The 14,821-nt window shown below is 43.4% G+C and overlaps 1 protein-coding gene across 6 annotated transcripts in view; it reads left to right on the forward strand.

Moving 5' to 3' along the window:
• The window catches only part of LOC119964605 (alpha-taxilin-like), an 86,979-nt gene that overhangs the window by 12,123 nt on the left and 60,035 nt on the right, over positions 1–14,821 (forward strand). For 3 of the 6 annotated variants that reach the window (XM_038794315.1, XM_038794308.1, XM_038794325.1), the window contains exon 2: positions 3,690–4,352. In XM_038794315.1, coding sequence (XP_038650243.1) covers positions 3,716–4,352 — 637 coding nt within the window. In that variant the 5' untranslated portion in view covers positions 3,690–3,715. Of the gene's footprint in view, positions 1–2,044; positions 2,158–3,689; positions 4,353–14,821 lie in introns of those variants that run through there. The other 3 variants (XM_038794336.1, XM_038794345.1, XM_038794354.1) reach the window with 2 other exon arrangements.

Here is a 14,821-nt window from a genome sequence, read left to right on the forward strand (position 1 = left end):
TAAATAACAGTTGCAATGCATACATTAGTTGCTTAAATATTAACCATTGCCGATCTACCATCATGCCTTTTTAAAAAATTATTAATATTTATTGTCCCATTTTGTCAAAAAACTGTGAAAATGTCCATAACCAATTGTTTTGATAGCAGCTTTAACTTGCGGTAGTTTTGTCGATCTGTTATTGTAATCTTCTTGCTTCTCGCTCAGATTCCAAAAGTGAGAGCACATCTCCCTCACGAACTGGCCCTTTCACATTCCGAATGATGAATCGGTTGCTGTCATTCATAAATTCCACACGGACCTGAGTACACTGTCCCTGCGAACCAGTCCTTTCAAGAACTTTGGCAACCCGGGCCAGTTTGATGGTCGGAGTCCGCGGACCCTCCATAATGGTGGCGGTGGAAAAGGAGCGCGTGGATCTCGCCTACCATCATGCCTTTTAATGAAGTTCTCCAATCTATTTTCACCAACTCACCCTTCATACCTTTGTAGTTTTCTTCATTTAGATTTAGGACCCTAGTTTCTGATCAGGAGTCTTCACTTTCCATCATATTGAAGAATTCTATCATGTTATGATCACTCTTCCCTAAGAACTCTGCACAACATGATTATCAATTAACTCTTTCCCATTGCTTAATATTAAATCTAACAGCATGTTACCTAGTTGATTCTGGCCTAAAAATCCATCTCGTACACACTCCAGAAATTCATCTGCCACAGTATTGTTGCTAATTTGATTTGGCCAGTCTACATGTAGATTAAAGTCCCCCAAGTTACACTAGCACCCTTGTTACATACATTTCTAATTTCCTGTTTTATGCCAGCCCCAACCTTAAAGGCACTGTTTTGAAGCCTATAGACAACTCCTAGTAATGTTTTCAGCTCCTTGTTGCTTCTTGGCTCTACCCAGACTGAATCTACATCAAGATTTTCTGAGCCAATATCCTCACTCACTACTGCATTTATTTAATCCTTAAATAACACTGCCACCCCACCTCCACTCCATTTTTGCCTGTCCTTCCTAAATATTGAATACCATCGGATATTCGGCTCCCAGCCTTGGTCACCCTGCAGCCATGTTTCTGTAATCATATTGGACCGTGTATATCAATTTGTGCTGTTAATTTGTCTACCTTATTGCGAATGCTCCATGCATTTAAAGGCAGTGCCATTCAACTTGTTGTGGTGGATTCAAGATGAAGAACATAGAACAGTACAGCACAGAACAGGTCCTTCGGCCCTCAATGTTGTGCCGAGCCATGATCACCCTACTCAAACCCACGTATCCACCCTATACCCATAACCCAACAACCCCCCCCCCCCCCCCTTAACCTTACTTTTATTAGGACACTACGGGCAATTTAGCATGGCCAATCTTAAGATGTTACACCACAGACGGCTATATTTGTCTGCAAAATGGCTGATATCGACATCTTTTGGGCAGTAGGGTAGCATGGTGGTTAGCATAAATGCTTCACAGCTCCAGGGTCCCAGGTTCGATTCCCGGCTGGGTCACTGTCTGTGTGGAGTCTGCACGTCCTCCCCCTGTGTGCGTGGGTTTCCTCCGGGTGTTCCGGTTTCCTCCCACAGTCCAAAGATTTGCGGGTTAGGTGGATTGGCCATGCTAAATTGCCCGTAGTGTCCTAATAAAAGTAAGGTTAAGGGGGGGGGTTGTTGGGTTATGGGTATAGGGTGGATACGTGGGTTTGAGTAGGGTGATCATGGCTCGGCACAACATTGAGGGCCGAAGGGCCTGTTCTGTGCTGTACTGTTCTATGTTCTATGATCTTTGGCCTTTTAGGTTCTATGATCTTTGGCCACTGCAAGGTTACTAATGAGGAAACATTAGAAATACCATGAATACACAACATTTCTTCCTCTTTTAAATCAAAGGTCCCAGACACAATAAACAGTATAACATTAACAATCAATTGGCAACATGAACAACCAATCAACAATAACAGTCAACATGCCTGATACGTTGGACGTCGACGTACTATGTGATTGTCGATGAATCTCTGGTGTCTGTCTTTCTGTCTTTTAGTGTTTGCTGCAACCTCTGGTGTCTTTGGCTTGGTTTGGACTTTGTTCGGGGTCACCTTAACCAGAGTTGATGTAGTGTTCTGAGGTTCACTTGCCGTCTAATTCTCAACTGAGGTACTACTTTCCCCAATTGATTTGATTAGTGTCAGGCTCTGTGGAAGGTCCAGGTTGTCTGTCAGCACAGCTGGATATGTACTCTGTTGGTTCTGCGTCTGGCAGATTGGATCTTGTTGCCAAAAGTTGATCTGCATGTCTCCTCCACATTGCATTGTCTTGGGTTTATACAGTGTAGGAGACCTGTCCTATCTGCTAAATTGTGGCAGGTCTCCACTTTTTACTTGAGGTATAGTTCCTTGCCATAGCTTTTTGACACTGGCAAAAAACACAGCATTTTGCCTTGTTCTCCTGTCATATGACCTAATACTGTTGTTTTTTTCTCAACAATTTATTTTTTCTTCGGTGGTTTTTGCAAATCGAGTGCTGTGCCTAGTTAATGTTTGACCATTATTGACATTGTTGAGCGTGCAGTATTCCTGTACGTGAGCAAGAATTGACTCAAATGTCTAAACAATGAACCTTGATCTCTAATTACCTTTAACGGATGTTTCACGTCTGCACAAAACTTTCTGCCAACCCATTTGTGGCAGGATGATAAAGGAATGGATCAGATGTGTTGAATTCCATTCTGCTTCAAGTAGTGTACGAACTCCTGCGAAATGAAGTGCGTCCCATTATCGATTACAAATTGTTCAGGGTAACAGAATCTTTATTGAAGTTTCGCCTCTCCCGAGCTCTTTGTCGAAGTTTCGCCTCTCCCCGCGCTCTTTGTCGAAGTTTTGCATCTCCCCGCGCTCTTTGTCGAAGTTTTGCCTCTCCCCATGCTCAATGTCGAAGTTTTGTCTCTCCCGAGTTCTTTTTCAAAGTCTCGCTTCGTAGGGGCTACACGGTGGCGCAGTGGTTAGCATTGCTGCCTCGTGGGGCTGGCCACCCGGGTTCGATCCCAGCCTCGGATCACTATCCGTGTGGAGGTTGCACATCCTCCCCGTGCCTGCGTGGATCTCACCCCCACAACCCAAAGATGTGCAGAGTAGGTGGATTGGCCAAGCTACATTGTCCTTAATTGGAAATAAAAATGATTGAGTACTCTAAATTTATTTTAAAAAACTGAAGTCTGGCCTCTCTAGCTCCATACCCTTCACAGAAGTCTCTCTTTTCTCTCTCCGTGCTCTTTACTGAAGTCTTGCCTCGCTACCTCTGCGCTCTTTACTGAGGTTTGTCAAGAAGTCCATGTACATCAGATCCATATGTGTGGGTTTTGACAAGATGACAGTCAGCATGCTGGCATCTCTTACACAGATTCCTCCACTATATCCGCTTGGTACTGCAAGATTATTTCCCTTGTATCCATTCAATTTCCTTCTACCACACTCCTAAGAAAGCAAGTTCCACCAAATTGTGCATTTACTGATTTATTACTGAATAGAGGGCAATTTTGGAATTAATATGCTTATCTAAACCGTTAATTTCTCCAAACTAAATTACTTCTGAACTGTTATAAATGGTTGACTCGAATATTTGACTTTGATTGCAATTTTCAAAAAGTATTGAATTCTACAAAGTAATTCCTTTCTTTTGTTTCTGTGCAGGTTTTTATTAAGTAAAAACATAAACTATGAAGAATCAAGATTCCGAAAGTAAATTCAGTCCACCTGCTGATAGCCATGGGACAACAGCGGTTGGTGGCGTAGCAGCAGAGAGGGCAGATCCTGCTGGGAGAGAGGACTGTCTCAGTGTTGTCACTCAGTCTACTGGATCTGAAACTAATTATCAATCCAGCAAAAAATCTGATGATCTGAATGGGCTTGCTCAAAACCATGATAATCTAAGTACCAGTGAAGACGTACTGAATGGAACAACTGCAGGAGATGGCTGTGAAGAATCATTAGTTCAAGAGACTTCTGCTGGAAATGTCTTGGATACCCTCCAGCCTGAATCTTCAACAGCTGATGTCTCAGATGAGCTTAGCAGACAGCTTGAAGACATACTGAACACTTATTGCTGTAACCTGGCTGAGCATAGTTCTGTTGTGCAGCCTGAGGAATCTCCTGAAATGGAAGAAGCAGAGAAATGTGCTAACAGTGAGCCTCTGAGAAATGGTGTGCGGGAGATTGAATGTGGGGGTATAAGTGAAGAGATTGAAAAGGTTGTGAAGGCTGAGGCTCGCGTAGAAGATGTGAGAGAGAATGGAGATGTTCCAAACAACAAAGATCAGAAGAAAGCTCCAGAAAAGAAGAAAGCCAAAGCTTTAGGTAAGCCAAACTTCTAATGGCTATACGTCTATAAAGTGTTCAGTGTAATTTTTTTAACGTTTCTCTCTTTCCTGGAATTAGCACATTTAAAGGTCTCCAAATGATGCAGTTAAAGGACAGGGAAATAAGATTAGACTAGGTGGCCCCATTGAAGAGCCAGCATTGACACAAGCCAGAGGAACAAAATACTTCTATCTGTGATATAATTTCTGATTCCATGACTGAATAAATAATTACTTTCATTTATGGGATATGGAGAAAATAAATCTTAATTTCTTGGCCCTCTTTAATGGTTGTGGCTCTCGGCGATCACTTGGTGTTGAATTGGTTCAGAACCAATCTGAAATAATGCCTCTCATTAGATACTCGTGTCTCTTGCTTAACCTGTAAATGCTGGATTCATTTAGGAAGACAACCGGGATCTGAAATATTAATTTTCAGTGGGAAGCAAAATGAGGATTATTCCAAAATCAACTTGTTGCTTTGAATGTTGAGTGCTTGATTTCTGTTTCGACGTATAAATCTAACTTGGTATTTACGTTTTCTATCTATCTTGTTGACAATATTTAATTTCTGAATAGCAACACTTTTAACTTTTAGTTATAGCTAGTATAACTAGTAAATATTTTTTGTGTGAATGCAATTTTAAACTGACAGTTTGCAGTTAATGCTTCAAGAACTAAAGTATAATTTGTGTTCATTTAAAAAAAAAACTATCATTATAGACTTTTGCTGCTGAGTTCTATGGCTAAAGAGCATATAAAACTCATCATATGAATTCCATCTAACCTTGGTAGATTACAACTTTGAACCGCACCCTGGCATGTGCTGTATATTTAATCTCTTGCAACTACAACAAAGTTCATTTCTGACGAATTCTAGAAATTCATTACAGTGTTGAATAAACATGCAAAGTTACATAATTGCTCGCACTAAATAGATGATCTCAATTTCACATTCCCATCTACTCCCGAAAACCTTTTGTCTACTTTCTTATCAAGAATCTATCTACCTCTGCCTCACAAATATTCAAAGACTTTGCTTCTACTGTCTTTTAATCCTTGGTCTTTTTGGCCTCTATTACTTCAAACATTCTTTTTAGCAGGAAAGCCATTGACAAAAAACTTGTGAAAGGTCTTAAAATACTAAACTTTATAACTACTTCACCCAGGCAAAAACTGTGTTTTAATTTACATTCATACCTTTGGTATAGCATTTTACAACTCGGTAGTTTACTTTATTCAATAAATTTTGAGTACCCGATTCCCTTTTCCCAATGAAGGGGCAATTTAGCGTGGCCAACTCACCTATTCTGTGCATTTTTTTGGGTTGTGGGGGTGAGACACATGCAGACAAGGGGAGAATGTGCAAACTCCACACAGACAGGGCGGCATGGTGGCACAGTGGTTAGCACTGCTGCCTCACAGCTCCAGGGTCCTGGGTTAGATTCTGGCCTCGGGTGACTGTGGAGTTTGCACTTTCTCCCCGTGTCTGCGTGGGTTTCCTCCTGGTGCTCCGGTTTCCTCGCACAGTCTAAAGATGTGCAGGTTAGGTGGATTGGCCGTGCTAAATTCCGCCTTAGTGTCCAAAAGGTTAGCTGGGGTTATGGGGATGGGTCGGAGGCGTGGGCTAAGTATGGTTCTCTTTCTTAGGGCTGGTGCAGACTCGATGGGCTGAATGGTCTCCTTCTGTAAATTCTATGATTCTATGACTGACCTGGGGCTGGGATCGAATCTGGGTCCTCGGTGCCATGAGGCAGCAGTGCTAACCACTGTGCCACCGTGCTGCCCACCCCTCTACAGTTTACTTGAGACGTGGATGAGAAAATAATATGGTAGAGATTAGACCCTCTGACCTCTTATTAATTGTTAGCTGTAGTTCAGTGGGTACGACTCTCGTCTGAGTTGGAAGATTGTGGGATTAAGTCCCACTCCAGAGAATTGAACACACATCCAGGCTGACAATCCAGAGCAGTAATGAGGCAGAGCTGCCCTGTCGAAGCTGCTGACTTTTGCATAAGATGTTAAACTTCCCTGTCAGTGCCCTCAGGCATGTGTAAATGATCCATGGCACTATTGTAAAGTAGTAAAGGTGAGTTAGACCCAGTATCCTAGGCCGATAGTTATCCCTCAATCAACATCATAGAAACACGCTCTGAGCCTGTGACCACATTGCTCTTGTGGGAGCTTGTATGTAAATTGGCTGCTGTGTTTCCTCCATTGTAACACTTCAGATATACTTTATTGACTGTGAAACACTTTGGGATACCCTATATAAATGCAAGTTCCTTCTTTCTCATTTTGTCCCTGTCCTCCCTCTCATACTCCTCCCTCTCTCTCTCTCTCTCTCTCTCTCTCATTCCCTCTCTCAGCCTTCAGTAATGTTTTAATTGCTTTTTCATATTTACGTGACAACAGAAATCAGACTTTGCACTTCCAAGTCTCCCTGTTCATCTCCCAAAATGCAATAACAGCAAAACAACATGCATTTTTTATGGTGGGTACTAAACCAAGCAAGGTGATATTTTAGGGGTGACAAATGTTGGTCATAGTGGTGGATTTTACAGTACAGAGATTTAGGGGAGGGTTCTTGAGATTGGCATCTAATTGTTTGAAGACATGACTGCCAGTGGTGGGGGTGCATAAGAAACCAGAGTCAGCAGCAGAAGCCAGAGTTAGCAAAGCGCAGCATTCTCTGGAGTCTGACAAAGGTTGCAGAGTTGGAAGGGGTAAAGCCCTGAAGGCATTAACAAGATGGGCGGCAAGGTAGCACAGTGGTTAGCATTGTTGCTTCACTGCGCTAGGGTCCCGGGTTCAATTCCCACTTGAGTCACTGTCTGTGCAGAGTCTACACGTTCTTCCCGTATCTGCGTGGGTTTCATCCCACACATCCCGAAAGACATGCTTGTTAGGTGAATTAGACAATTCTGAATTCTCCCTCGTGTACCCAAACAGGCGTCGGAATGTGGCAACTGGGGGATTTTCACAGTAGCTTCATTGCAGTGTTAATGTAAGCCTACTTGTGACAATAATAAAAGATTATTAAAGATATGGGAATTACATCCTGTACTCATCAATCAGTGGGTTTTCAGGCCTGAATAGAGGCAGCAGAGATTTGGCTGAAGTTTATGGTGAGAAAGGATGGGATGTTGCCCAGGAGATATAGTCAGATCAGGAGGTGACAAATTATTTTCATTTATTGGTAATTGATTTGTTATTTTGACTGCTGGATTGTTTAGCAAATCTAAATCCTTTCCAGAAACTTAAACTCAAATGCATTTTGTATTTTAATATTCTCTCCATACTTAATACTTAGAATTGGTCTGTATAAGACCATTAAAGAAAATGATAGATACATAGAAAAAGGAACAGGAGTAGACCATTTAGACCTTCAAGCCTGCTCTGCTACTCTTTATTAAAATTAATTTTCACGGGATGTCGCTGGCCAGGCCAGCATTTGTTGCAAATCCCTAATTGTCCTTGAGAAGGTGGTGGTGAGCCTCCTTCTTGAACCGCTGCAGTTCATTTGATGTAGATACACCCACTGTGCTATTAGGGAGGGCATTCCAGGTTTTGACCCAGCGACAGTGAAGGAACGGCGATAAATTTCCAAGTCGGAGTGGGAGTGACTTGGAGAGGAACATCCAGATGGCGGTGTTCCCATGTATCTGCTGACACTTGTCCTTTTAGATGGTAGTGATCATGGGTTTGGAAGGTGTTGGCTAAGAGCCTTGATGAATTCCTGCAGTGCATCTTGTAGATGGTACACACTGCTGCTACTGTGCATTGGCGGTGGGGGGAGTGAATGTTTGTGGAAGGGGTGTCAGTCAATCAGACTCCTTTGTCCTGGATGGCTTTGAGCTTCTTGGGCATCACTCATTCAGGCAAGTGGGGAGTATTCCATCACACTCCTGACTTGTGCCTTGTAGATGGTGGACAGACCTTGGGTAGACAGGAGGTGAGTTACTCGCTACATGATTCCTAGCCTCTGATCTGCTCTTCTAGCCACAGTATTTATATGGCTGGTCCAGTTCAGCTTGTGGTCAATGGTAACCCCAAGGCTGTTGATAGTGGGGGATTCGGTAATGGTAATGCCATTGAATGTCGTGGGGCGATGATTTGATTTTCTCTTATTGGAGATGGTCATTGCCTGGCATGTGTGGCAAGAATGTTACTTTCCACTTGTTAGCCTGAGGGCCCTACTGCATTTGCATGTGGACTGTTTCAGTATCTGAGGAGTCGCGAATGGTGCTGATTATTGTGTAATCATCAGCAAACATCTGACCTAATGTTGGAAGGAAGAACATTGATTAAGAGTTGAAGATGATTGGATCTCAAGAACAAAGAAACGTACAGCACTGGAACAGGCCCTTCGGCCCTCCAAGCCTGCGCCGACCATGCTGCCCAGCTAAACTAAAAGTCTTCTGCACTTCTGGTGTCCGTATCCCTCTATTCCCATCCTATTCATGTATTTGTCAAGATGCCCCTTAAAAGTCACTATCGTCCCTGCTTCTGAGGAAATGAACAAAAGGGGATGGCACTGAAGCATTGTGGGCTGTCAGGCTAAGTCAGCAGCATCATGGTGAGGGGGATGGGTGATCACAGGGGCCTCCTGCAAAAGGGCAGCCGATTGGGACCATTGCTAAGATTACCTTATATGGCTAGGTTAAAGAATGTAATGGAACCTATAGAAACCCTACAATTGCCAAGTTACCTTATTTGGTCATGTGTGTAACCTCTTTTTTTTTTACCAATGTATATGAGACCATGTTTCTTTGTTCTGTGATTCACTCACTCTGGGGACTCGACAAGACCCGGGCAGAGTGAGTCAACTTGCAAGACGCACAGTTAAATTAAAGTGGTTACCTACAATCCGACTTGGTATATTTACTGAGACCAGACTGAGGGCAAAAAGAAATCGAATTCTCACTTCCACCACCCCCTCCGCCAGCGAGTTCCAGGCACTCTCTACCCTCTGTGTAATACAACTTGCCTTGTACATCTCCTCTAAACCTTGCCCCTCGCACCTTAAACCTATGCCCCCTAGTAATTGAACTCTGTATCCTGGGAAAAAGCCTCTGACAATCCACTCTATCTATGCTTCTAATAATTTTGTAGACCTCTATCAGGTCGTCTGTCAACCTCCGGTGTTCCAGTGAGAAGAAACCGAGTTTATTCAGCCTCTGCTCATAGCTAATGCCCTCCATACCAGGCAACATCCTGGTAAATCTCTTCTGCACCCTCTAAAGCCTCCACATCCTACTGGTAGTGTGGTGACCAGAATGAAACACTGTACTCCAAATGTGGCCTAACTAAGGTTCTATACAGCTGAAACTTGACTTGCTAATTTTTATACTCAATGCCACGGCCAATGAAGGCAAGCATGCTGTATGCCTTCTTGACTATCTTCTCCACCTGTGTTGCCCCTTTCAGTGACCTGTGGTCCTGTACACGTAGATCTCTCTGACTGTCAATACTCTTGAGGGTTCTGCCATTCACTATATTCCCTACCTGTATTAGACCTTCCAAAATGCATTACCTCACCTTTGTGTCATCCACAAACTTACTAATCAGACCAGTTACATTTTCCTCCAAATCATTGATATATACTCCGAACAGGAAAGTTCCCAGCACGGATCCCTGCGGACCACCACTAGTCACAGCCCTCTAATTAGAAAAGCACCTTTCCATTGGGGTGCTGTTTAGGGGCTGTTTAGCACACTGGGCTAAATCGCTGGCTTTGAAAGCAGACCAAGGCAGGCCAGCAGCACGGTTCCCACCTAATCTTGTTATAATTAGCCTTCCCCCAATTTAGCACATTCACCCTAGGTCCATTCTTAATCCTTGTCCACCAGCACTTTAAAACTTACTGAATTGTGGCCACTGTTCCTGAAAAGCTCCCCTACTGAAACTTCTACCACCTGGCCGGGCGCAGTCCCCAATATTAGATCAAGTATATCCCCTTCCCTAGTTGGACTATCTACATATTGCTTTAAGAAGCCCTCCTGGATGCTCCTTACAAACTGCCCCATCTAATCCCCTCAACATGATAATGGCTAATCATCTAACTCAGTAGCCTGTTCTTGTTCTCGCTCGCTCGCTCGCTCTCTCTCGCTCTCTCTCTCTCTCGCTCGCTCTCTCTCTCTCTCTCGCGCTCTCTCTCGCGCTCTCTCTCTCTCTCTCTCGCGCTCTCTCTCGCGCGCTCTCTCTCGCTCTCTCTCTCTCGCTCTCTCTCACCCCCCACCCCCACCCCCACCCTCCCATTCTTTGATCCCTTTAGTCCCAAAAGTCATATCTAACTCCTTCTTGAAAATATACAATATTTTGGCTTCAACCGCTTTATGTGGTAGCAAATTCAATAGGCCCACTACTCTCTCTGGGTGAAGAAATGTCTCTTCATTCCTGTCCTAAATGGTTGACCCCTTATGCTTCTGTAACCCCTGGTTCTGGACTCCTCAGCTATCAGGAACATTCTTCCTGTATCTAACCTGCCTAGTCCTGTTACAATTTTGTGAGTTTCTATGAGATCCCCATTAATTCTTTTAAACTCCAGTGAATGTAATCCTAACTGACTCAATCACTCCACATACGTGGAGTTACCATCAGATAGTGGATAACCTCACATTTGTCTAAATTATACTGCAACTGCAATGCATTTGCCCACTCACTCAACTTGCCCAAATCACACTGAAGCATATCTGAATCCTCCTCACAGCTCACCCTCCCACCCAGCTTTGAGTCATCTGCAAATTTGGAGATGGTACATTTAGTTCCCTCATCTAAATGATTAATATAGGTTGTGAATAGCTGGGTTCCTAGCCCTGATCCCAGTGGTACCCCACTAGTCACTGCCTGCCATTTGGAAAAAGACATGTTTATTCCTACTATTTGTTTCCCAACCAGTTTTCTCTCCATCTCAACACACTACCCCTAATCCCATGCTCTTTAATTTTACACACTAATCTCTTATGTAGGACTTTGTCGAATGTTTTCTGAAAGTCCAAATAAACCACATCAACTGGCTCCCCCTCATCAACTCTACTAGTTACATCCTCTAAGAATTCCAATACATTTGTGCAGCATGATTTCTCTTTTGTAAATGTGTGCTGACTGTCCGATCCGACCACTGTTTTCCAAGTGCTCTGCTATAAAATCTTTTATTATGGATCCTAGCATTTTCGCCCAAGGATAGCAAGGATTTGAAGCACTGATCCCTGCACAATTTCACTTATTATCTTTTCCTCATGATTACACTTTGTTTTTCCTACACGCACATCTAAACCAAGTTATGTTACTGCCTTTGCAACAGTTGTCAGTTTAGTGACTGCACAGAGCAAGGATGAAGCGAAACAATACTTGCTTTTGAAGAAGTCACTTTACCAAGATTGTACTCTATTGACGCATTAACACTATCAGAGATAATTTATTTGAAACTAAAAATGACACATGTAGTACTTCTTGTATCCATGCCAATTCCCACCCATCTTGATAAGGCAGTGCTGAGACTTTGAAGCTGAATGTTCTACGTCCCTTACTGTTTGTACGGTCAGTTGTGACAGTATTGTACTTGACCCTGAAATAACTCTGAATCGGATGGATTCACCATTTGAGGGGGTGTGCTAATCCAATTCAATAGTGTAATTTGTTTGCATTTGCAAAGCTTCTGGAAGGTATAAGATTTTCTGTTAATTAAGCCAATTGATCTTATGATTAAAAACATTTTATTTTATTCCTAGCTCCTTTTTGTGGTGCTGGACTCACCAGTTTTTAAATTCTCCCAAGTCTTTTAATTTCTCCTATAGAATCTGCAGTGCAGAAGGAGGTCATTCGGCTCATTGAGCCTGCATCGGCCCTTGGAAAGAGCACCTTACCCAAGCCCACACCTCCACCCTATCCCCGTAACCCAGCAACCCCACCTCACTTTTTTTGGATATTAAGGGCAATGTAGCATGGCCAATCCACCTAACCTGCACATCTTTGGATTGTCATCTTCCCACATGGCAGACTGATCAGAAAAGTGAAATCCCATGGGACACGGGAAAGCATTGAGTTGAATCCAAAATTGGCTCTGCCACAGGAATCATAAAGGGTTGATGTTTCTGCAAATGGAATTTGGTTTCCAGTCGTGTTCCACAGGGCTTAGTATTGTGTAAATTAATGATTTTAACTTAAATGTGAGAGGCATGATTGGGAAATCTGTAGATGACATGAAAATTGGCTTTGTAGTTGATTGTGAAGAGGATAGCTGTTGTCTCCAAAATGATATACATACATTGATACATAGAAGATAGGAGCAGGAGGAGGCCTTTTGGCCCTTCGAGCCTGCTCCGCCATTCATCACGATCATGGCTGATCATTCAACTCAATAGCCTAATCCTACTTTCTCCCCACAGCCTTTGATCCCATTCTCCCCAAGTGCTATATCTAGCTGTGTCTTGAATGCAGTATATTCAAAGTTTTAGCATCAACTATTTCCTGTGGTAACAATTCCACAGGCTCATCACTCTTTGGGTGAAGAAATGTCTCCTTTCTCTGTCCAAAATGGTTTACCCTGAATCCTCAGACTATGACTGTGTCTGGACACACACATCATTGGTAACATCTTTCCTGCATCTATCCTGTCTAGTCCCATTAAAATTTTATAAGTCTCTGAGATCCCCCCATATCCTTCTGAGCTCCAGCGAGAACAATCCCGACCTAGTCAATCTCTCATCATATGACAGTCCCGCCATCCCTGGAATCAGTCTGTTAAACCTTCGCTGCACTCCCTGGAGAGCAAGAACATCCTTCCTCAGAGAAGGAGACCAAAACTGCACACAATACTCCAAGTGTGTAATTGCAGCAACACATCCCTGCTTCCATACTCAACCTCTCGCAATGAAGGCCAACATACCATCAACCTCCTTTACCGCCTGCTGCACCTGCATGCTTACCTTCAGTGAATGGTGCACAAGGACACCCAGGTGCCGCTGCACACTCCCCTCTACCAATTTACAACCATTCAGGAGTAATCTGCCTCCTTGTTTTTGCTTCCAAAGTGAATAACCTCACACTTATCCAAATTATACTGCATCTGCCATGGATTTGCTCACTCGCCCAACCTGTCCAAATCATGCTGTAGAATCCGTGCATTCTCGTCACAATTCACCCTCCCACCTAACTTGGTATGATCTGCAAACTTTGAGATGTTGCATTTTGTTCCCTCATCCAAATCACTAATATATATTGTGAATAGCTGTGGTCCCAGCACCGATCCCTGTGGTACCCCACTAGTTACTGCCTGCCAATTTGAAAAGGACTCATTAATCCCTGCTCTTTGTTTCCTCTCTGCCAACCAGTTTTCTTTCCACCTCAATACATTTCCCCAATCCCATGCTTTAATTTTGCACAATAATCTCTTATGCGGGACATTGTCAAATGCCTTCTGAAAGTCCAAATATACCATATTGACTGGCTCCCCCTTCTCGACTGTGCTGGTTACATCTTCAAAGAATTCCAAGCATGTTTTTCCCTTCCTAAATCGATGCTGACCCTGACTTTTTCCTGCCACTGCTTTCTAAATCTACCACTATAAAGTCCTTGATAATGGATTCAGCGCCTTGGTTGAGTGGGCAGAAAAGTGACAACTGGAATTCAAACTAGAGAAGTGTGAACAAAACTGGAGTCAGTGGGAAGTAGAGAAAATTCCCTGGAGTTATACTTGGCACAAGGGAAGATGGTGGTGGAGGTTGGAGGTCAATCACCTGAGCTCCAGTCCGTCACAGTAGGAGTTCAACAGGGTATTGTCCTGGGTCCAACAATCTGCAGCTGTTTCATCGATGACTTTGCTTCCATCATGAGGTTAGAAGTGACGCACAATGTTCAGCAGCATGCGTGACTCCTCAGATAGTGAAGCAGTCTGTGTCCAGATGTGGCAAGACCTGGATAATATCCAGGTTTAGGCTGACAAGTGGCAAGTAACATTCGTGCCCTACAAATCCCAGGCCAACGAGAGAGAATCTGACCATCACCCTTTGGCATTCATTGCAATTACCATTGAATCCCCCACTATCAACATCCTGGAGATTGCTATTGAGCAGAAATTGAACTGGACCAGCCACATAAATACTGTGGCTAGAAGAGCACGCCAGAGGCTAGGAATCCTGCAGTGCATAACTCACTTGCTGATTCCCTAAAGCCTGTCCATCATATACAACGCACAAGTCAGAAGTGTTGATGGAATATTATCCACTTGCCTGGATGAGTGCACCAACAACATTCAAGAAGCTCGAAAACATTACCCAGACCAAAGCTGCCTGCTTGATTATCATCCCATCCATAAACATTTATCCCTCTACCACACAGCAGTGTGGACCATCTACAAGATGCACTGAAGGAACTCTCCAAGGTTCCTTAGGCAGTACCTTCCAAACCCATGACTGCTACCATCTGAAGGACAAATGAAGCAGATACATGGGAACATGTATAGGG

Source organism: Scyliorhinus canicula, chromosome 1 (assembly GCF_902713615.1).
Source record: "Scyliorhinus canicula chromosome 1, sScyCan1.1, whole genome shotgun sequence".
Taxonomy (NCBI): domain Eukaryota; kingdom Metazoa; phylum Chordata; class Chondrichthyes; order Carcharhiniformes; family Scyliorhinidae; genus Scyliorhinus; species Scyliorhinus canicula.